Source organism: Emys orbicularis, chromosome 4 (assembly GCF_028017835.1).
Source record: "Emys orbicularis isolate rEmyOrb1 chromosome 4, rEmyOrb1.hap1, whole genome shotgun sequence".
Classification (NCBI taxonomy): domain Eukaryota; kingdom Metazoa; phylum Chordata; order Testudines; family Emydidae; genus Emys; species Emys orbicularis.
The window spans coordinates 64041657-64063157 of NC_088686.1; the positions used below are offsets into that span (position 1 = coordinate 64041657).

Consider the following 21501-nt stretch of genomic DNA (forward strand, 5'->3'; position numbering starts at 1 on the left):
CAGCGGAGCCGCAGATCCGTCTCCCCCATCCCCTCCCCGCATCTCTCCTCCCGCATTTTTAAAAACCTCTCCGAAGTGGTGACGAACTCCGGATTCTTGCTGCAGTTTGGGTCTCGCTCCTCCTCTCCCCGTGTACCAGTGCCGATGCCTGCAAAGCCGTGACACCAGGAGGAGGAGGAGGAGGACGCTGACTTCGGAACTGGTTTTTCTTTCAGGGAAGGTTAGCTGGATGGACAGAGCCTTGGATAAATCCTTTTTAATCGCACGTCCCTGCTGCCCCCCGCCCCCTCCAGCAGACACCGCTCCTGCTGCACCAAGGTAATGGAAATCGGCTCGTGCAAGCGCCTGCTTGAAAAGTTCGTTATATTTTTGCGGTGGAAACGTTCTGATTTTAATTAAAACGAACCAAATTACCCGTCCCCCGTATCTCATTTCTGCAAAATGAGTGGGCAATGCTCTGAAAGGGCTCGCGATCTTGCTGACTCTAGCATTCTTTCCCCTCCTTCCCCCCATCTTGTATGAAAGCGAGGAGGATATTTTAGTGCAAACTACTTCAGTTAGAAACCTGACTTGATTCTCTCCTCCAGCTCGGTGGCTTGGGCAAAGGTGTAGAAGGTTTGGCCCGAGATCTCTAATCCTTGCCAGCGGTCACGATTCCTTGCTGATCTCCTTTATAAATAGAGGTGTGTGTGTGTGTAATATTGTATGACTTTATATTTAGATAATGTACAGTATATTAAAAAGCAGAGGTAAATTTATGGGAGCTTTAAAAACACCAGCAGCCTGTCTCTTATTTACTCCCTGTACCTTAGTGTGACTTATATTTTGTATTTGTTATTGTTTATTTAAATATCAACAATGTGCTCTGCATCCTGTAAGCCACAATGGTCCCTGGCCTCTGCACTAGTCTGTGGCACTGATTCTGCAATTGGATGTATGTGGATGAACTCCTGCTGACTGTAATGGGCTCCATGTGGGTTCCAAAGGGCTGCTTGCCTGGTTCCAACTGCAGGATCAAAGTATCTGTGTTTAAAACTTAAATCCTGAAAATTCTCTCATCAAGCACATCAAAATTGTGTCTCTCTTTAGATTTGTAAATTACTAATAAATACAAAATTGTCATTTGCAACTTTTAAAAAACTTCTTTGCCACCACGAATGAATGATACACCGTCCATCCATATCCCACAAAGACTTAGATGGTATCTGTTTTTCACTCTGCATTCCCTAGAAATACAAAAGTACAATCTATTGGGAATGGTTTTTTGACCCATGAATCTTTGTTTTTTAGATTACAGCTGGTCTGATGCTCTAGTGTCTGCAAAGGAGAAATCTAAAAACGTACTCGAGCACCTTGGCCCAGAAGCTCATGAGTTCTGGTGAAGCAGAGTGGGAAGTCCCCAGAAAACAGAGTCAGTGAGAGACATGTGAAGGAGCGTGAGTTGGCCCTGAGCTCGTGGGTGTGCTGGCCACAAAGCTGGGCTGATTTACTGAAGTTTGGTTTTGAGTGGGGTGATACTCTCCCTTCACCCAGGTATGATGTCGGTTGAAGGATCTACGATAACAAGCAGGATAAAAAACCTGCTTCGCTCCCCATCCATTAAACTGAGGAGGAGCAAGCCTAGAAGCAAGCGAGAGGACATCAGCAGTAAGGTGAGTGAGCGAGGTGTTGGCATCACATTTAACCTTGTTTCCAAAGGCCCTGTCTGTGCTAAAAATACAGCCATATTGGGACACCTGGCCTACAATGACAGTATCCCCCAGTAGAACTGGAGCATAGCTTTGTTTTGTATTAAACAGGACCTTAACTGTGTCTCTGAACCTCACTAAAGTCCAAGCCCTTCCTACAGAAGCACTGTATTTGCACAGCTTGGAGGTAACTGATGTAGCAGCTTCAGAATAAGTCATGTTAAGAATGTTTACTTTGGGGAGAATATTAAACGGGTCCAGTAGTTCCTACACTCTGGTCAATGGGCTTTTGCTGGTCATTCACCGAGAGCTGCCTGGTCCCATTAGGCTGGCTCCTCCTTGCTTCATAAATACTAAAAATACCAGGGCTTTGGTGCGGAGCCCGGAGCTGGAGCGCGGAGCAGCTCTGGAGCAGTGGAGCTGCAGGTTTTTGCCTGGAGCTGGAGCGGAGCCGGAGCACAGCTCCAAAGCCCTGATGGAATTGCTATAGTGCCATAGGGCTTTATGTGATTGTGAATGGGAGGGGACAGTTTGTAAGATGACAGATCAGAGAAGAGGTGTCCGTGGAATTATTCTCTACTAAGATGTGGTCCACGCGCTAGAGAAGCGTGAGAGCCCTTGAACTAACTCTCCTACTTTGTGTGGTTTTCATAATTAACAAAAGTGGCAAGAATAGTTTTCAGGGATGTTTTAGCTCTTATCAAGTTGGGGGAATGGGGGGGAAAGGAGTTTTTCCTCATGGCCCATCCTCCTCTTGGTGTCAGTAAAGTCAGGAGGCTGAATTCATGACAGAAACAAGCATTCCTCTGGAATTGACTGATGTCATAAAAAGAGGATGATAACTTAATTGCATGGTCAAACAGAAGGAGAAACCAGGCTGGGAGGTATTGCCCAGTGGCTAGAGCAGGGGACTGTGAGTCAGGGGACTGACGTCTATTCCTGACTCTGCCACTGACTCACTGAATGACCTTGGGAAAATCACTTAAGCTTCACATACCTCAGCTTCCCCATCTATGAAATAAGGCCACTTATTCCTCGTTATTGTGAGGCATCACTAATAAATGTGAAATTCATTGGATGAAAAGTGTTGTGTTTGTTTAAAAGCAACAGCTTCAAAAATGTAGCCACAGAAGTGAAGAATGCACATACAACTGCAGGTGAAGTAAATTAGTTTAAATGTTTTCTCTCTGTCAAGTTTTCCCCAGTGTGAAATCCTGCTCTTAAAAGTAAAAAGAACAGGAGTACTTGTGGCACCACTTCATGGGATGCATAGACTGGAACATGCAGTGTGGATCAGGGATGGGCTTTCTCTGGGTAGCTGCTGAATACCAATAAGCCCAATTCTGATCTCTCCCCCCACCCCCGCCCCGTCCCTATAGGATAAACAGTACTCTACTTCCTCCAAACTGTTTGGGGGAGAGTCCTCTCTGTTTGTGTATAAGGTGTATGTGCTGCAGTCAGAACAGCCCGACTGGACTCTGATGCCTGCCGATGAGCCACACTTTTTATCTGCTGATGAGGAGTTCTTGGTTGGTCTGTGTCCACTGCTAATTTTTTCAAACCATAAAAAAGGACACATGTGCTGTACCACATTGGGATTCAGTTTCAGTAAATGGAAAAGGTATCCAGGCTCAGCTGAGCACTGCCTGCTCCTTTTCAGAGCTGGAAGCAGCTGCTAGGTAAACCCCTGGCCACGCCCTTGTACCAGTTCAGCCCTTTCAGAAGAGCTTCATTGTATCTTTCTGAATTGAGTATTGTGAGGTACGTCTGCCAATGCACTTGCACTGCGAGTTGTCTGATCCCCGCAGGGAATGACAGGTTCATCCCACACCATTAAATTAGGTTTTCGTATCTTATTAACAGTGCATCAATGCAGTAGGTCAGTGAGATGCAGAGAAACAACTGTGTGAGGCAGTAGGGGCTGCTTCTTGTGGCATCTCCTCGATCCATCCTCGTTCTGGTGAGAACGTGGGTGGAAGCAATTTATTGTCCTGAAATGCTACGTATTAGTACTCTGGGAAAATGGCATAGGTGTGCCTGCCCTCTGGTATAATTGAGTTCAAAGTCAGATTAATCTCCTTGCCTGACTTCAGCGGGACTGCTGGTACACAGGCAAACAGGATGTGGTCCCTTGTCAGAGGTCCAGTAGGAAATGCTTTCCTGTATGTATCACTGGAGATGCCTTCTCTTGCCACATGCATGTTCTTATGCCTTCCTGAGGTAACAAGCAGCTTCTACCACCATAACGCTGTCTGAGGCACTCTCCTTCTACTGGAAGGCGCAACTGGCATTGAATGATGGTGTTAAACATGTAACTCCTGAATGGGTCCCTGGTTTGTTCACTATCCAGTGAGTGCCCCCAGATAACAGGCGAGGTTGCTCCCAGGAGATAGTTAACTCTCTGCACTTGTATGTTGGGCAGTCTGGAAAACGTCAGCATTCAAAGGGTTACATGCCATGTGATCATGTGCTTTGTTGCAAAGCCGTAAGTAGCACCAGAGTATGGTGGCATACGGGCTTTATGTCAGTGATTGGCCATCTCTTTCTGGTGAATGCTGTATGCTTATGTAGGAGGGAGCAGGACTGATGTTCTGGACCCATACCTGAAAGGAGAGACCACAACTTGCACGCTAGGTGTACTATTAGTAGTAGCGGGGCGGGTGGGTGGAGGCCTGCCCTTCTCAGGTAAGAAGGCAGAACCACTGAGCCCAGGCTACTAGTGATTTCTGGGGACAACAAAAGAGTGAGGTCAAAGCTTTAATAATGAGGGATCCAGAGGGGGACACAGCAGGGAACCCCTGACAGCACCCACTGCTCCTCAAAGGCATCCAGGGACTCAGTGGATGCTGCCCAGAGGAACTCTGCCTGGATACATGAATTGACAAGGGAATGGAAATAGACCCCACAGTCACAGAGCACCCCCCTATCCATCTTCCTTCACCTGGAGTGATGAACGGCGAGGAGGTCCCGTGACTTTGGGGGGCCAGGGATGGGGTGTGCATAGAACAGGAAGTGCAGGGGAAAGTGCAGCCAGAACCTCTTATGAGGTTCTGGAGGAGCCGGAAGAGGGGCTGCAACCTGACGCACTCTATGTAGATGTGCGCCAGGGTCTCCCTCTCACCACAAAAGGGACAGGTGTCAGGGGAGTTCATGAACTTGCCAGGTACATGCCCGTGCTCATAGTCCCATGAAGGAGCTATCAACCAATATCCCCGAAGGGCTGTGGGACCACCATACTAGGTGTAGGGGAAAAGTGTGCTCCCTTCAGCTCCACATCTCTGCTGAGTCCTTAAAGCCCATGTCATCTCCAGCAGCTTGCTTTAGAATTGGTAAAAACCTGCAGCAAACGGCCGCCTTGATATGTGAGTGCAGTGGTCTGCCCAATGAGGGGAGGCCATGCCATCTGCTAAGGATAGCTAGGGCTGTGGGTGAGGCCTCCCAGGCTGGTGTGGGACCTTCTTTGTCTCCAGGGCTTGGGAAGGTGATTAGAGATGCCTGTGCAAGGGGTTTGAATAGGTCAGGGGAGGAGAAGGAGAAGCTTTGTGCCAGCTGGCTCCGGTCTGTGGTACAGACCTATAATCCTGTGCTGAAAGCAGGCAGGCTGTGAGAGGACTGCTCTGCTGAAACCTGTATTGCTCTCAGAGGAGGAGTGGGCGCAAATACAAATAAACATTTGCAGGAGGGGTGTGAACAACCTGCAGAGCTCAATGGGAACTGCAAAAGGAGGAAAAACTGGATTTGTGACCTTGTTTTGTTGCTTTATGAATGCCTGAAAGGGGTGTGTGTGTGTGTGGGGGGGGGGGGGGGTTGTGAAAGGTTATGTGCACTCTTCTTACATTATATGGTTGTCTATGCTGGTTTTTGTGGAAAATTCTATGGACAGCTATCAGAGCAGCAGCCGTGTTAGTCTGTATCCTCAAAAAGAACAGGAGTACTTGTGGCACCTTCAGGGCTAGCTCCAGGCACCAGCTTAACAAGCAGGTGCTTGGGGCGGCCAAGGGAGAGGGGCGGCACCTGCGGCAATTCGGGGGCGGCAGGTCCCTCACTCCCTCTAGGAGCGAAGGACCTGCCGCTGAACTGCCGCCGCCGATCGCGTCTTTTTTTTTTTTTCCAATTGCCGATCGCGGCTTCTTTTTTTTTTTTTTTTTTTGCTTGGGGCGGCAGAAATGCTGGAGCTGGCCCTGGGCACCTTAGAAACTAACAAATTTATTTGAGCATAAGCTTTCGTGGACTACAGCTGACTTAATCGGATGCATAGAATGGAACATATAGTAGGGAGATATATACAGAGAACATGAAAAGGTGGGAGTTGCCCTACCAACTCTAAGAGGCTAATTAATTAAGATGCGGTATTATCAGCAGGAGAAGAAAAACTTTTGTAGTGATAATCAAGATGGCCCATTTCAGACAGTTTGACAAGAAGGTGTGAGGATACTTAACATGGGGAAATAGATTCAATGTGTGTAATGGCTCAGCCATTCCCAGTCTCTCTTCAAGCCTAAATTGATGGTATCTAGTTTGCATATTAAATCAAGTTCAGCAGTTTCTCGATGGAGTCTGTTTTTGAAGCTTTTCTGTTGCAAGATTGCCACCTTTAAGTCTGTTACTGAGTGACCAGAGAGGTTGAAGTGTTCTCCTACTGATTTTTGAATGTTATGATTCCTGATATCAGATTTGTGTCCATTTATTCTTTTGCGTAGAGACTGTCCGGTTTGGCCAATGTACATGGCAGAGGGGCATTGTTGGCACATGATGGCATATATCACATTGGTAGATGTGCAGGTGAACGAGTCCCTGATGGCGTGGCTGATGTGATTAGGTCCTATGATGATGTCGCTTGAATAGATATGTGGATAGAGTTGGCATCAGGCTTTGTTGCAAGGATAGGTTCCTGGGTTAGTGTTTTTGTTCTGTGGTGTGTGGTTGCTGGTGAGTATTTGCTTCAGGTTGGGGGGCTGTCTGTAAGCGAGGACAGGTCTGTCTCCCAAGATCTGTGAGAGTGAGGGATCATCTTTCAGGATACGTTGTAGATCTTTGATGATGCGCTGGAGAGGTTTTAGTTGGGGGCTGTAGGTGACGGCTAGTGGCGTTCTGTTTTTTTTGTTTGTTTTTTTTGTTGGACCTGTCCTGTAGTAGGTGACTTCTGGGTACTCTTCTGGCTCTGTCAATATGTTTTTTCACTTCAGCAGGTGGGTATTGTAGTTTTAAGAATGCTTGATAGAGATCTTGTAGGTGCTTGTCTCTGTCTGAGGGATTGGAGCAAATGCGGTTGTATCTTAGAGATTGGCTGTAGACAATGGATCATGTGGTGTGTCCTGGATGGAAGCTGGAGGCATGTAGGTAAGTATAGCGGTCAGTAGGTTTCTGGTATAGGGTGGTATTTATGTGACCATCGCTTATTAGCACAGTAGTGTCCAGGAAATGGACCGCTTGTGTGGATTGATCTAGGCTGAGGTTGATGGTGGTATGGAAATTGTTGAAATCACGGTGGAATTCCTCAAGGGCTTCTTCTCCATGGGTCCAGATGATGAAGATGTCATCAATGTAATGCAAGTAGAGTGGGGGCGTTAAGGGACGACAGCTAAGGAAGCGTTGTTCTAAGTCAGCCATAAAAATGTTGGCATACTGTGGGGCCATGTGGGTACCCATAGCAGTGCCGCTGACTTGAAGGTATACATTGTCCCCAAATGTGAAATAGTTGTGGGTGAGGACAAAGTCACAAAGTTCAGCCACCAGGTTTGCTGTGACATTATTGGGGATACTGTTCCTGATCGCTTGTAGTCCATCTTTGTGTGGAATGTTGGTGTAGAGGGCTTCTACATCCATAGTGGCCAGGATGGTGTTTTCTGGAAGATCACCGATGGATTGTAGTTTCCTCAGGAAGTCAGTGGTGTCTCGAAAATAGCTGGTAGTGCTGGGCCTGAGGAGAGAGTCCACATAGCCAGACAATTTTTTCCTGCTGATAATTGCTCATAGAGTTGGTAGGGCAACTCCCACCTTTTCATGTTCTCTGTATGTGTGTGTGTGTGTATATATATCTCCTTACTATATGTTCCATTCTATGCATCTGATGAAGTGGGCTGTAGCCCATGAAAGCTTATGCTCAAATAAATTTGTTAGTCTCTAAGGTGCCACAAGTACTCCTATTCTTTTTATGGACAGCTAGTGAACTATTGGGATTATGACATCACAATTACCAAGGCAAGCAAAATCCGAGCCGTAGGAAGAGAGGTTATTTTAGTCAGAATGTTAATAAAACACAAATAGCTTGATAACTTTTAAAACTCGAGTGCCTGGCAAACAAGTAGGAGAAAAGACTTATTTGTTAAATCTGTAGCTCCCTTGTCTTTTCTGTAAAGAGGAAGTGGTTGTACTCTGGTCCTCCAAGGAGACTTCCCACTTCCCACAGAAACAGGAAAGACCGACTTGATAGTCCTGATATTTGTAAGATTAGAAAAATAAAGAGCAACTGTAAAACAACAGAAAACTATTTCAGGCAGAGCTGGTTGAAAAATGGGATGTAGTTTCCCCCCTCCCCCCGTTTGTTTGTTTTTGGCAAAACTGTTTGTAAACAAAACCAGAACAGCAGCAAAAACACAACACCTACCCTCATTTGTCAAAATCATGAATTTAACATTTTAAATTTTTTTACTAACTCTACTTTTAGGCCTTCTTTCCCATTTCTCCTCCCCTGCATCCATTTTAGATCCCTTCATTGAGTTCCTTCTTTGAGATCAACAAGCCCAGACCTAGGATATGTAGCATTTCATCTCCAGGTCACTGAGTGTAGTGACTGCAAGTCTTTACTGCTGGCTGGCTAGTAAGTTATCTGAAATGAGTGCGTTGGTCTTAGCCCAGTTTCTAATGGCTGGCTGTCCACAAAACCTCGCCTGCAGTTGGCACCCTTGTTAGAAATTTCAGCAGAGAGGCTGAGCATTGAATGGGCCTGGGGGTTGAACTCCCACCTGTCTCCACTGATGATCCCTGAGAGAAGCATTGGCAGGGCAGTGAGGGAACCTATTAGTTGAACAGAGGATTCTGTATAGGTCTCTAGGGCTGTTAGAACAGCAGTACGTTCTGTCTCTGTACTATAATGCACTGATCACTGTGGTATCTTAGGGCTGGTCTACACACAGGGCCGGCTCTAACTCTTTTGCTGCCCTAAGCAAAAAAGAAAAAAAGAAAAAAAAACCCGGCCCTGCCGTAACAGCCCCTCCCAAGCGCTGCCCCGCCGAACCAAAACCAACCCCCCAACGCCGCCCCGCCGAACCAAAAACAAAACAAAAACCCCAGCACCGCCCCACCAAACCAAAAACAACCCCCACACGAGCGCCGCCAACCCCCCCCCAAAAAAAAAACCCGAGCGCCGCCCCGCCACCCCAAGATTGGCCACCCCTTACAAGGTGCCGCCCCAAGCATGTGCTTGGTCAGCTGGTGCCTGGAGCTGGCCCTGTCTACACAGTTCTTATACCAGTGTATGTGTATCTGTTTAGAAACCAATATAGTTAAATTGGTGAAATCCTTAGTGTGGCTGCAGTTAAACCAGTGTATAAAGGTGCTTAAATGGACGGGAATAAGCTATACCAGGATAAGCACGTTTATACTGGTATAGCTGTGTCCACCCTGGGAAAGGGGGGAGTTGAATCTTTTGAATTAGAGCTATTTCTAAACTAATATTTGTAAATTGGTACAAAAATTACATGTAGGCCAGACCTTGGAAAGTTAAATGCTTAGAAATGTAATGCTTCTTTCAATGATTGAAGTCCAGCTAAGTGCCGGTGGGGGTTTATTTGGGGACAGGACTCCTCTTAAATCCTGAGACAAAGCCTTGATCCTGCAGCAGCCCACGCTGACTTCCCTATTCACGGTATTTTAGAAAGCAAGTTGGATGTTGGGGTTGGTCTCTAGTGGCTCTGTGGGTGGCATTGTGTCTTGCAACAGAAGAGAGCTTGTTTGAGACAATCCTGAACTCTTGTTCCTGGCAGGCATCCGGAGCGACACTGAGCCTGGGTCTGCACGTAAAATTTAGATCGATCTAGCGACGTTGCTCAGGGCTGTGAAAAACTCACACCCCTGAGTGCCATAGTTAAGCCAATCTAACATAAGAACGGCCATACTGGGTCAGACCAAAGGTACATCAAGCCCAGTATCCTGTCCTCTGACAGTGGCCAATGGCAGGTGCCCCAAAGGGAATGAGCAGACAGGTTATCATCAAGTGATCCATGCCCTGTCACCCAATCCCAGCTTCTGGCAAACAGAGGCTAGGGACACCATTCCTGCCCATCCTGGCTAATAACCATTGATGGACCTATCTTTCATGAATCTATCTAGCTCCCTTTTGAACCCCGTTATAGTATTGGCCTTCACAACACCCTCTGGCAAGGAGTTCCAGAGGTTGACAGTGTGTTGCGTGAAAAAAATACTTTCTTGTGTTTGTTTTAAACCTGACTGTGTTAATTTCATTTGGTGGTCCCTTGTTCTTGTATTATGAGAAGGAGTAAATAAAACTTCCTTATTTACTTTCTCTATACCACTCATGGTTTTATAGACCTCTCATATTTCCCCCCCTTAGTCGCCTCTTTTCCAAACTGAAAAGTCCCAGTCTTATTAATCTGTCCTCATATGGAAGCTGTTCTAGACCCCTAATAATTTTTGTTGCCCTTTTCTGAACATTTTCCAATTCCAATGTATCTTTTGAGATGGGGCGACCACATCTGCACACAGTATTCAAGGTGTGGGTGTACCATGGATTTATATAGAGGCAATATGATATTTTCTGTCTTATTATCTATCCCTTTCCTGATGATTCCCAACATTCTGTTTGCTTTTTTGACTGCCGCTGCACATTGAGTGGATGATTTCAGAGAACTATCCACAATGACTCCAAGATCTCTTTCTTGAGGGGTAACAGCTAATTTAGACCCCATCATTGTATATGTATAGTTAGGATTATGTTTTTCAATGTGCATTACTTTGCATTTATCAACATTAAATTTAATCTGCCACTTTGTTGCCCAGTCACCCAGTTTTGTGAGATCCTTTTGTAGCTCTTCGCAGTCTGCCTGGGACTTAACTAATTTGAGTAGTTTTGTGCAAATTTTGCCACCTCACTGTTTACCCCTTTTTTCCAGATTGTTTATGAATATGTTAAATAGGACTGGGCCCAGGACAGATCCCTGGGGGACACCACTTTTTACCTCTCTCCATTCTGAAAATGGACCATTTATTCCTACCCTTTGTTTCCTATCTTTTAACCAGTTACCAATCCATGAGAGGAACTTCTATCTTATCCCATGACAGCTTATTTTGCTTAAGAGCTTTTGGTGAGGGACCAAGTACTGATATATGGAGATATCCTATCTCCTAGAACTGGAAGGGACCCCGAAAGGTCATTGAATCCAGCCCCCTGCCTTCACTAGCAGGACCAAGTACTGATTTTGCCCCAGATTCCCTAAGTGGCCCCCTCAAGGATTGAACTCACAACCCTGGGTTTAGCAGGCCAATGCTCAAACCACTGAGCTATTCCCCCCCACTTGTCAAAGGCTTTCTGAAAATCTAAATACACTATATCCACTGGATCTCCTTTGTCCGCATGCTTATTGACCCCCTCAAAGAATTCTAGTAGATTGGTGAGGCATGATTTCCCTTTACAAAAACCATCTTGACTATTTCCCAACAAATTATGTTAACCCATAGTATAAATGCAGCTACCTCGACAGAAGAATTCCTCTGTTGACCTAGCTACTGCTGCTTGATGAGCTGGGTTACTTACAGTGACAGAAAACCCCCTTCCATCAATGTAAGAAGCATCTACACTACAGCGCTACAGTGACATAGCTGCATCTGTGCCACTGTAGTGCCCATGGTATAGACATGCCCTGAGGTTATGCTTTCAGTTCCTGAAGGAGCTCTTTGCATTGCATTCTGTCATCATCATCAGCTCCTCTTCCCTGCCATTGGCTGTGCAGATGATTCTGGAATGTTGTATGGATGGAATAAGGAGGCCTGGAATGAAGTGGGGGCTTGGAAACCAGCTTCCCCCCACCCCTAGTCTTTGCTTCAGGAAGGTGAGGGTCAAGCTTATGTCATGATCAAGGCTGGTCAGGGAGGATGTGGGTGAGCCCAAGTTTGGGAGCTCATGCTTGTTGGCTGCGTCCAAATAATATAAAGGACATATGTGCCTTCTCAAGAGTGTTGCTTGTTCCAAAATAAATTTTTGCATGTGCATGTCATGGTGATGTCTGTACCTAGAAAGGAAGAACCACAAAACATAGTCAGTTGTTTCTGAAGCCTGGGCCCACAGGAGAGAGGCGTAAGGAAATTGTATGTTTGTCTGTTTTTGATAAATCTCGTAATGGCACATCTGTAGCTCTCCACGCACGGTAGAAAGGTGAGTAGGCGTCGTTGCCCCCTCTTCACAGATGAAGAAACTGAGCTTTGGTGACTTCCCGTGGCTACTGAGCGAGTTAACAGAAGAAATGGGAATAGCACCCAGCTTTCCTGGCTCCCAGGCTGGGTCTTCATCTACTGGCCCACGCTGCCTCCTTTAGATATAACCCATAAATATGTGTTGCTTGTAATTGACAGACTGTTCATTGTGTTAACATTTTTACCTGCACATTTCTCCTCTCCTCCTTTCCCTCTCCGTGCTACCTGTTATACACCACCTTGAAATTATCAGCTGGGGTACAGAGGGAGAAAGCCAAACACAGTTTGTACTTAAAGGGGGAGGACAAGGTTAATCAATAGCAATGTTTCTTTGCTAGGGAACTCCAGCACCAATCACTTCCTGTTCCTGGAGAAAGGAAGAATTTTTTTCCTCCCTCCAGATGTAATGTCTCAAGATGCACATTTCCAGCACCATCTCCTTACATGGGCTTGGGGGGAGGTCTCAGGGCAGTGACCGCAGGCCTGAACCTGGGCGGAGGGGTACGGTCCTTCCGGGCCTCCTGGGAACGGTTCCTCACTACCTTGCTGTGGATGGTGCAGCTGATGCAGTAATGCAGCTTCACATACAGCTTGGGCAGCATGTACGAATCGAAGACACTGGCTTCGGAGATGTCCCGGACCGTGGCGGCCTCCATGATGTTCCGGATGACTAACTTCTTGATGGCCTTGTCCTTGGGGACGCAGTGGGCACAGTTGGTGCAGTGGATGGGCTGGACGTGCCCACAGCCCTTCTTTGCACGCCTGTTGTTCCGCCTTTTCTTGGTCATCTTGGAACAGACGGATACAAGGCAGTAGAACAAACTTGTGCATTTGTTACAGTTCGAATAAGAGCCTGATTCTAGAGATGCTGAGCATCTGCAACTCCCATTGACTTCAAGTGGAGTTGTAGGATCTCAGCACTTTCAAATGAATTCTGCCTGGATACGGAAAAGATGTTGTCCTTTGGCTCTTGGAAAGTAGCTATGTAGTCCTTCCTGTAGGACAGTGATGGTGTTGCTAGGGTACGGTTACCCTTCTGTACCAGTCTGGGGACATGCTCTCCATGTTGGGCTTTTCCTAGAATGTCCCGTATTTACCCTGGGAGGAAGGTCAGTAAGACCCATTAGAGCCTCTTGCTAGGGGAAGGGAGGGATGGCTTGTTAACTAGTGAGGTGCAGAGAGCCTAACATACACAAATAAGGTCATCTGCTGTGTGGATTTTAATGGTTGCTCCATGCCCTGGGTGCTCACACACTTCTTGCCTGGATGATCTCTTACAGCACTTAAACCATGTATTGTGTTTGATTGTATATCTCCTTTATGTTTGTCAAATGGCATTTGGAGAGAGTTTGGAACTTAGGAAATATAACCTTGCTTGTGAGACAGGTTCTGCTTTGTCCCCATGACCCAGATGCTGTGTTGGCTGTTGGGCTGAGTCTTGGTGCTCACCACAGTAACTGTCTGGAGCCAGCCAGGTCTTAAATGTTGTCTCTGTGCTATGAAAATGAGCCTGGGTTGTAAAATACAGCCCCTGCCTCCCTCTGTTGTTGTCTCACTGGGGCATGGACAGGTTCCAAAGAGTTCAGCTCCTTCAGTTTTGCTAGAGACCTGGTCAAAAAGCGAGATAGCTACATTCAAGGCCAACTGAAGGAGAGATGGGCTCGGTCATGTTTGACACCCTTTGTCATGCACGGCTGTTGGTCATAGTGTAGACCCAACCATGTTGTATCATGGAGCAGTGTCTGCACTTGACTGGAATGAGACTACACTAGTTTTGGGCCATACTGCTTCTGGGAACAAGGGGTTGGAGTTGAGCTGAGTGCACTATCCCTCATGATGTTGATTCTCCAGCTGTTGAAATGTAACCAGTGTTCTTGGTCTTCAAAGCAGGGATTGGCTGTCACCATGTGTTTTACGGTGCTTAGCAGAATGGCACTCTGATTTCAGTACTATTGTAATACTAATCAAACCCCACTGTCATGCGCTTCAAGCTTTCATTGTGTTTGATTCATCTGCCTCCTGTGTGGCTTATGAAGTCCTCCAGGGTTCCTGCAAAGCACCAGTCACCAGAACTTCCCTCCGCTCATGGAGTTCTTTTCCCCAGACATAGCCTGTTCTCTGCACTTTGAATGATTAGAACTCCAGTGAGGCTGACACACATCCTGGCTCAGCAAATCTCCCACTGTTACGCTGGCATTTGTGAGAACGGCAGTGGGAGCGTTTGGAGACAGGGCTTGGGAATTTCATTACCACAAGGCCATTTAACCTTGATCACCTCTAGACAGCATAATAGTAAAAATGCTGAAGGCTTGTCTACATACCTGCCATTGGTACAACTGATGGAGCTGTGCTGTGCACCAGTGAGATATCTCTTTCCCCCCCCCCCCCCATGCTAGTTTAGACAAAGCTTCATTAATAGGGTTACCATATTTCAACAATCAAAAAAGAGGATGGGAGGAGCTCCGCCCCTGCCCCTTCCACTCCCTCCCACTTCCCGCCCCCCTCAGAACCCCCAACCCTCCCCCCTGCTCCTTGTCCCCTGACTGCCCCCTCCTGAGACCCTCCCCCCACCCCCAGACAGAACCCCCAACCCTCCCCCCACCCCCTGAGACCCTCCCCCCACCCCGGGACTCCCACGCCCCATCCAACCACTCCCCACCCCCTGACAGCCCCCCCCAGAACTCCCGACCCATCTAAACCCCTCTGCTCCATGTCCCCTGACTGCTCCGATCCCTCTCCCCACCCTTGCCCCCTGACAGCCCCCCCCCAGAACTTCCAACCCCCCCCCCCCGCTCCTTGTCCCCTGACTACCCCTCCTGGGACCCCTGCTCCTAACTGCCCCCTCCTGAGACCCTACCTGTACCCTGACTGCCCAAAACCTTATCCACACCCCCACCCCCAGACAGCACCCCCCCCAGAACTCCTGACCCATCCAACTCTCCCCCTGCTCCCTGTCTCTTGACTGCTCCCTCCAGAACCCCCCTGCCCCTTCTCCGACCCCCTGGCCCCCTTACCGTGCCGCTCAGAACAGCGTGTCGGGCTCCATGTGGAGCCCGACACGCTGCTGCGCTCCCCAGCAGAGCGCACAGCCCGGTTCCCGCCCCACAGAGCGGCGCACTGGGCAGCGGGGGGGGGGGGGGGGAAGGAGCAGGGGGAGGAGCTCCATACTGCCGGAGGCCTGTTGCGAACATCCAGCGATCTGCGAATGCCGGGAGGGGGAGGAGGGGAGTGATCTCAAGCAGCAGGGGAGAGGAGGGGGAAGCGGAGGAGGGGCTCTGGCTGCCGGAGCCCCGTGCGAGTAGCAGAATCCGGCTGGCTGCCCTGTCAGCCACGCGTGCTCTGCATGGGGGGGAAATCCGGACATTTACAAATTCCCCTGGACGCTATTTTTAACTCAGAAAAGCCGGACATGTCTGGGAGAATCCGGACGAATGGTAACCCTATTCATTAATTGCATGCAGTGATGTAGTAGCCATGTTGGTCCCGGGATATTAGTGAGACAAGGTGGATGAGGTAAATTTTTTTTTTTTTTTTTTTTTTTTATTGGACCAACTTTTGTTGGTGAGAGAGACAAGCTTTTGAGCGTATACAGCTCTCTAAAGCTTCATTAATGTTATCATTTGCATGACAGTAGCACACCACAGGCCCCAACAGAGGTCAGGGCCCCATTATGCTGAGCCTTGTAGGGACCATCTTTTTCTATATGTCCATATCTCAAAGAACTTAATAGACCAGACAGAATTGCTATCTCCACTTTACAGGAGCTAAGACACAGCGATACTAACCTCCCTTTCTTTGTGAGGTCACAGATGTTTAAAAAAACTCAATTTCCACCTTTGCTAACCCTGATTCACTGATATTAACAATTTGGGAGCCCTAAATGAGGTAGGTCTTCGGCAATATCAGGTATATCAAGAAGCATATCAATTAGACTGGAGGGCCAGAGGTAGTCCCAGGAATCTTGTTACTGTAAGCCTTGTAATTTTGCTATGGCCTCCATGGAAAGGGAAGCTTTTACAGGAAATGGTACTGTAGACGAGGCTCTGGACTGCTCTTGATGCAGTGTTTCCAGGCTAGGAGCTCTAAAAGTCAATCTCACACATTCCCCAACATAGTGTGGCATTGGTCAATGAGGCCAACATGGTTGCTAACTAACATGGAATTTCTAACTCAATGGAGTTTGACACATGACATTCCAGCCGTAATAAAGGGTATGACTTTTGCAAGAATGAAAACAATTTTTTATTTAGAAAATAATTATGTTCCTAACACCCTGTTGGATTATCCTGAAACCTCCCCCAAAATTCTCTTCTGGCAGGAGAGCACTCATGAGAAATTTCATCCAGAAAGCCTCTTTCCTCTGGAAGTAAAAGGGTGAAATTTTGGTTTATAATGGAAATCTAGTCACAACATTAACTAATGTCTTGATAACAGGTACATGTAAGAGTTTCTGATAAAAGAACCACTTGTCAGAATCAGTTCAGTCTGAGAGCAAACCATTTTCTGGAGCTCTGTGATGAATAAAGGGAGGAACCCATTGGTTTAACCTCTCTCCTTGTATTTGGTTTTGATTAGAAGCTGTGGAGAACAATGCCTCCCGACCCTTCCAAAAACCCCTCCCTGCTCTAGAGCCCGAGAAGCAGAGGGCAGCCAGCATTGAAAGTGGCTGTGCTTAAGATTTCCTGTGCATAATAGTGTTAGAATTTAAATGTTCCCGGAAGGCTTTGAAGTTGACACTTGATGAAGATGAATGGCGTAAGGGGCCAAGGCCTCTAAAGGTTTGTTTATAGAAGGGATGTTTTAGTAAAAATTTCCTATTGGTGGACGAGTCAGTGTTTTTAACACCATTCCCCAAATCCATTTGGAGCAGGTCTAATTAGCAACCTAGTGGCCGGGAGAGCCTTGCCCGCTTCAGCACTCCCGGTGCTGCTACCACCAGTGACTCTGCACATGGGCTAGCAGTGGTCTTTTAAGACCAGATCCTGCAAGGCTTTACACATGTGTGACTTTGTGCCTTGTGAGTAATCCCATTGAAGCCAATACAGCTACTTACAGTGCATAAAGTAAATCATGTGCATGAGGTATTGCAGGGTCAGGGCCTTAGACTGACAGTCCCTTCAGACAGGAACCTTACAGTTAGTCCGTTTCGACAATGCCTAGCATGACCTAACTGAGACCCTTAGGCACTGTCATCATGGAAATGTTAAATAATAGGATTTTTTTTTTCCCCAGAGGGAAAAGCCTACTGTTAGTCAGGCTTGTCTTCTTATTTGGTGGCAATGACTTGTTCTCAGTATCAAAGCAGGGCACGCTTTGTCCTGTGTTTCAGCAGTAATTTTGGAATGGGCCATGCGCTGTGGTATAAGAGTGTGATGATGGTACCAAAGTATACAGAGTACATGGATGACGCTGGAAGATGCTATCTTAGACCTTATCTACACTAGAAAGGGGTTGCTGGTATAACTCTGCCAGCAAAGCCTCCTAGCAGAGATAGAGCTTGTGCTGGCAAAAGAGTGCTTTTTCCAATATAGTGTATACCAGTTCCTGGCATGAAATAAACTGTACTGGCAAAATGACTCTTTTGACAATATAACGGTGTCTACACTAGCTGCATCTAAATGTTGTAGCATAGACCAGGTCTAGGGCTTTTGTTGGTCTAGCTTGTCAGTTGTGGGTGTGGTTATTTTTTTTCCAGTCCGAACCAAAATATCTCTGCTGGCAAAACTTTTAAATGCAGTCCGGCCATCAAAATTATAGGGCCATGTCTGTTTCTTATATGGTTGTCCTGTTATTTCCTTAAAATGCGGGGGGACCCCCTAAGGGTGGGAGAGTTGGTATTCTTGTTTTTTGCAAGGATGGGTTAAATAGGGGAGTATTGTATTAGTTTAGCTCTCTTCTGTGCTACAGCAACAGAGGGTCCTGTGGCACCTTTGAGACTAACAGAAGTATTGGAGCGTAAGCTTTCGTGGGTGAATGCCCACTTCATCAGATGAAAGTAATGGAAATTTCCAGAGGCAGGTATAAGTCAGTGAGGAGATAAGGAGGTTAGTTCAATCAGGGAGGGTGAGGTGCTCTGCTAGCAGTTGAGGTGTGAACACCAAGGGAGGAGAAACTGCTTCTGTACGCAGTCAGGGGACCTAGTTACAATCTGGTTGTCCTATGGTTTGCTTACTACATAGTTTCAAAGTTTTACTGTAAATGGGACCTAATCATGTCCCTGAAAAACATAAGTTCAGTCATCACCACCATTTCTAACCAGTTTTAAGAAGTACCCCAAACTTGGTTATAGTTGCATTATAGAGGGAGTTTCAGGGGCCTGGTCTAAAATGGGATTTGAACCAAGGGAAGCACCATGGATTGGGTATTGATTGATCAGGGAATTGGGAAGTTTGGGTTTTTTCCCAGATCTGCCATTGGCTCGCACCCCTCTGTGCCTCAGTTTCCCCACCTGTAAAATAGAGATGGTACTTTACCACATCTTGCAATATCTTTCAAGGTCTATGGATAAAATGCTCTACAAATGCTCAGTATTTTGTTTGATACCCAAGTTCTAAATTGGTTTACACCTTGCTCCAGACAAAGTAATTTCAAACATTGATTGGTTGGCCAACACAGACGAAGCCCAGCTGTTTTCAAATGGGCTGTCAAAAATTGTGATTGAGCCTCAGTTGGGGTCACTCATTTTTGAGCCTATATCTGCTGTCCAACTACATTGGAAACCAGGTTAGTTGGAACCATGTTTAAACAGTGTCTAAATTGTGTTTTCAAAAAATGGTTCAAAGCCCCTTATAGCTGGGGCTGTGGACACTGTTAGAGATGCTACATGTCATCTTAGAATTGTTGGGGATAAGGACAGAATAAAATGCTTTTAATAAAATATCTTGGCAAATATTTCATTCTTATACGTGTGTGCAATTTGCCACTGGACACAGTTGTTCATGAAACCCTGAGCTTCTTTTGAGAACTGGGAATCCATCTCTTTCCAGCACTGGGAGGATAATCTTCCTAGCTGATAATCCACAGATTGTGCTGCTTGGCTCTGCAGTTAAGCTGCTGAGAAGTATTTTATGTGCAATCAGCAGTGCAAATACCTGGCACTCTGTGGCTGAGAGGGGAGAAGGGTAAAGGCAGGGCACTCTGGTTATGCCGGGAATGGTTCTCTGGAGCTTCTTTATAGCCAACATCTTGACTTGGGTGTGTTGTGAAATGTTCCAGAGACCATGTAAACATGTAGAGGCTTCAGTTTGTTCAGATACCTCCGACCCTTCTATAAGCAGTTTGACTGTAGTTTAGATCTGAATGGTAAACCTCACTTTGTGCTGCTATTTCCCTTCAAATCAAGGATACAAGGTAAATAATTTTCCAACCTATGCAGCAGACTTGTTGCTGACAAATACAGCAAGTGAACAGGTCTATTTGCAAGTGTAGTGTAGTGTAGAGAGCATAGTGTTTGAGAATGTCTTAGTTGTGAACGGGGCCTATCCAAGGTACCCAAAATGAATGGCTGTACCCAGGAGCATAGGTGTAAACACAACTGTCAATGGAGTGACTTGTGGTCTGATTTATTGTTTTATTTTCCCTGACTACTTGGGACGAATGTGAGGGCTAGTCGCTAACAAGGCATTAAAGATCCATGCAGCCTATCCACACTACAGCATATTCGAATGTTAGTAATACTATGATAACTGCTCCCATGCTACATACCTACTAAATGTGCTCACAAATTTAATTTCTATCTACAGTGCAAGCCCAAGCCCCACTGGGGGACTACTTTACTGTAACTGTGGCCCCCACCATATAGCATCTACTGTGCAGATGGGACTATAGGGGAAAGTACTTCCTACTAATTTGTTTTTACATGTTGATATTTTTGCAAGTGGTTATTGCAAATGACGTTTCCCAGCTGGTGTTCAGCAGTCCTCTGGAATACCTGCTGTCCCAGAAGCGTTCCTCCTTGCTGCCTTGGCATATAAATGGAATCATATAGTCCCTGGATTTGTGCCATTATAATCTGTTGTCGTGGAGACCATTGTACCCTGACCAGTCTGGGGCTGTGTTGTCTAAATGGGGAGGATCCGGGACTTTAAGGGTGTGTCTGTGCTGCATGCTTCTTTCAGTGGTGTCTAGTGCACATACTGTGTAGCCCCACTAGCACGGGTATAAATAGTAGTGTAGACAGTGAGGCAAGTAGAGTAAAGAGACGCCTGAAAGGCTCTCTACTCGTCCGAGCCCTGCCTCCCCGTCTACACTGTGATTTTTAACAGTGTAGTGTCCAGCTGCTGGAGCCTTGCCCTGGAAAAGACTCGGGCAGCGGGCAAAGGCTCTGGCAGGGGAAGGCAGTGAGCAAACGTTCTGGTAGCTCCCAGCTTCTGGAGCCCTTCCCCACCACAGTAAAAGACTCCAGCAAGGGCAAAAGGCTCTGCCAGCTCCCAGCTGCTGGAGCCCTTCCCTGATGCAGGGAAAGGCTCCAGCAGTGGGGAGGTTCTGGCAGGGTGGGAGGCTGGACCTTTCACTGCTGCCAAGTTGCCTCTGCCAGAACCTTTCACTAAAACTGGTAGCTACACACCGCAGTGTGGACGCAGACTGCTTTTCACTGCTGCACGTAGTTACACATACCCTACACGCCACTGAATATAGCCTGAATGTGCGTTTTTTTTCCCCCACAGTGGAACCTGGGAGCAGTGCCACAATGCTGAGCTGCACAGGCTGGGGGATACATGCACATGGGGCTGGTGTATTGTGAAGTGATTGCCAATTAATGTGTGGTGGTTAACAAGTTCGTGAAGTCTAGTCTGGACACTCCCCAGACACTTGTCCCAGGATACAAGTTTGTGGTTTACCTTAGCTATCAATTAATTCCAGGTAAAAAAATGTTAGTGTAAACAAGCCCATTAATGTGCCCTACTCCCCTTCCCCTTCCCTACTCTCCAGCAGGTTTGGGTGGTGGTTTGTGTGTTGTGTGTGTGTGTGTGTGGGGGGGGGGGAGGGAGGGGTGTTTTTCTTGAGAGAGGCTGGCCTAGCTGACGGTCGCTTGTGAGAGAGAGCGAGAGCATCATAATATAAGAATGGCCATACTGGGTCAGACCAATGGTCCATCTAGCCCAGGATCCTGTCTTGCAACAGTGGCCAATGCCAGGTGCCCCAGAGGGAATGAACAGGCCAGGTAATCATCAAATGATCCATTCCCTGTTGTCCCCTCCCAGCTTCTGGCAAACAGAGGCTAAAGACCCCATCCCAGCCCATCCTGGATAATAGCCACTGATGGACCTATCCTCCATAAATACAAGTCTGTGCATTTATTCGAGTATACCCAATACACAATATATTTTAATGTATTAAAATATAATATATAATGTGTATATAATCTATACACAATATATTTTAA

At 46.8% G+C, this 21501-nt stretch overlaps 2 protein-coding genes across 2 annotated transcripts in view; one reads left to right on the forward strand and one right to left on the reverse strand.

The window, feature by feature from the left end:
* The first annotated feature begins 1535 nt into the window (after positions 1-1535).
* The window catches only part of MAPKBP1 (mitogen-activated protein kinase binding protein 1), a 129032-nt gene continuing 109066 nt past the window's right edge, over positions 1536-21501 (forward strand). The window contains exon 1 of the mRNA XM_065402294.1: positions 1536-1652. Coding sequence (XP_065258366.1) covers positions 1536-1652 — 117 coding nt within the window. The remainder of the gene's footprint in view (positions 1653-21501) is intronic.
* Positions 12523-12912, reverse strand: LOC135878286 (small ribosomal subunit protein eS26-like). Its single transcript, XM_065403903.1, has one exon. It carries the CDS (start codon positions 12902-12904, stop codon positions 12557-12559), a length of 348 nt encoding a protein of 115 aa, XP_065259975.1. The 5' UTR covers positions 12905-12912; the 3' UTR covers positions 12523-12556.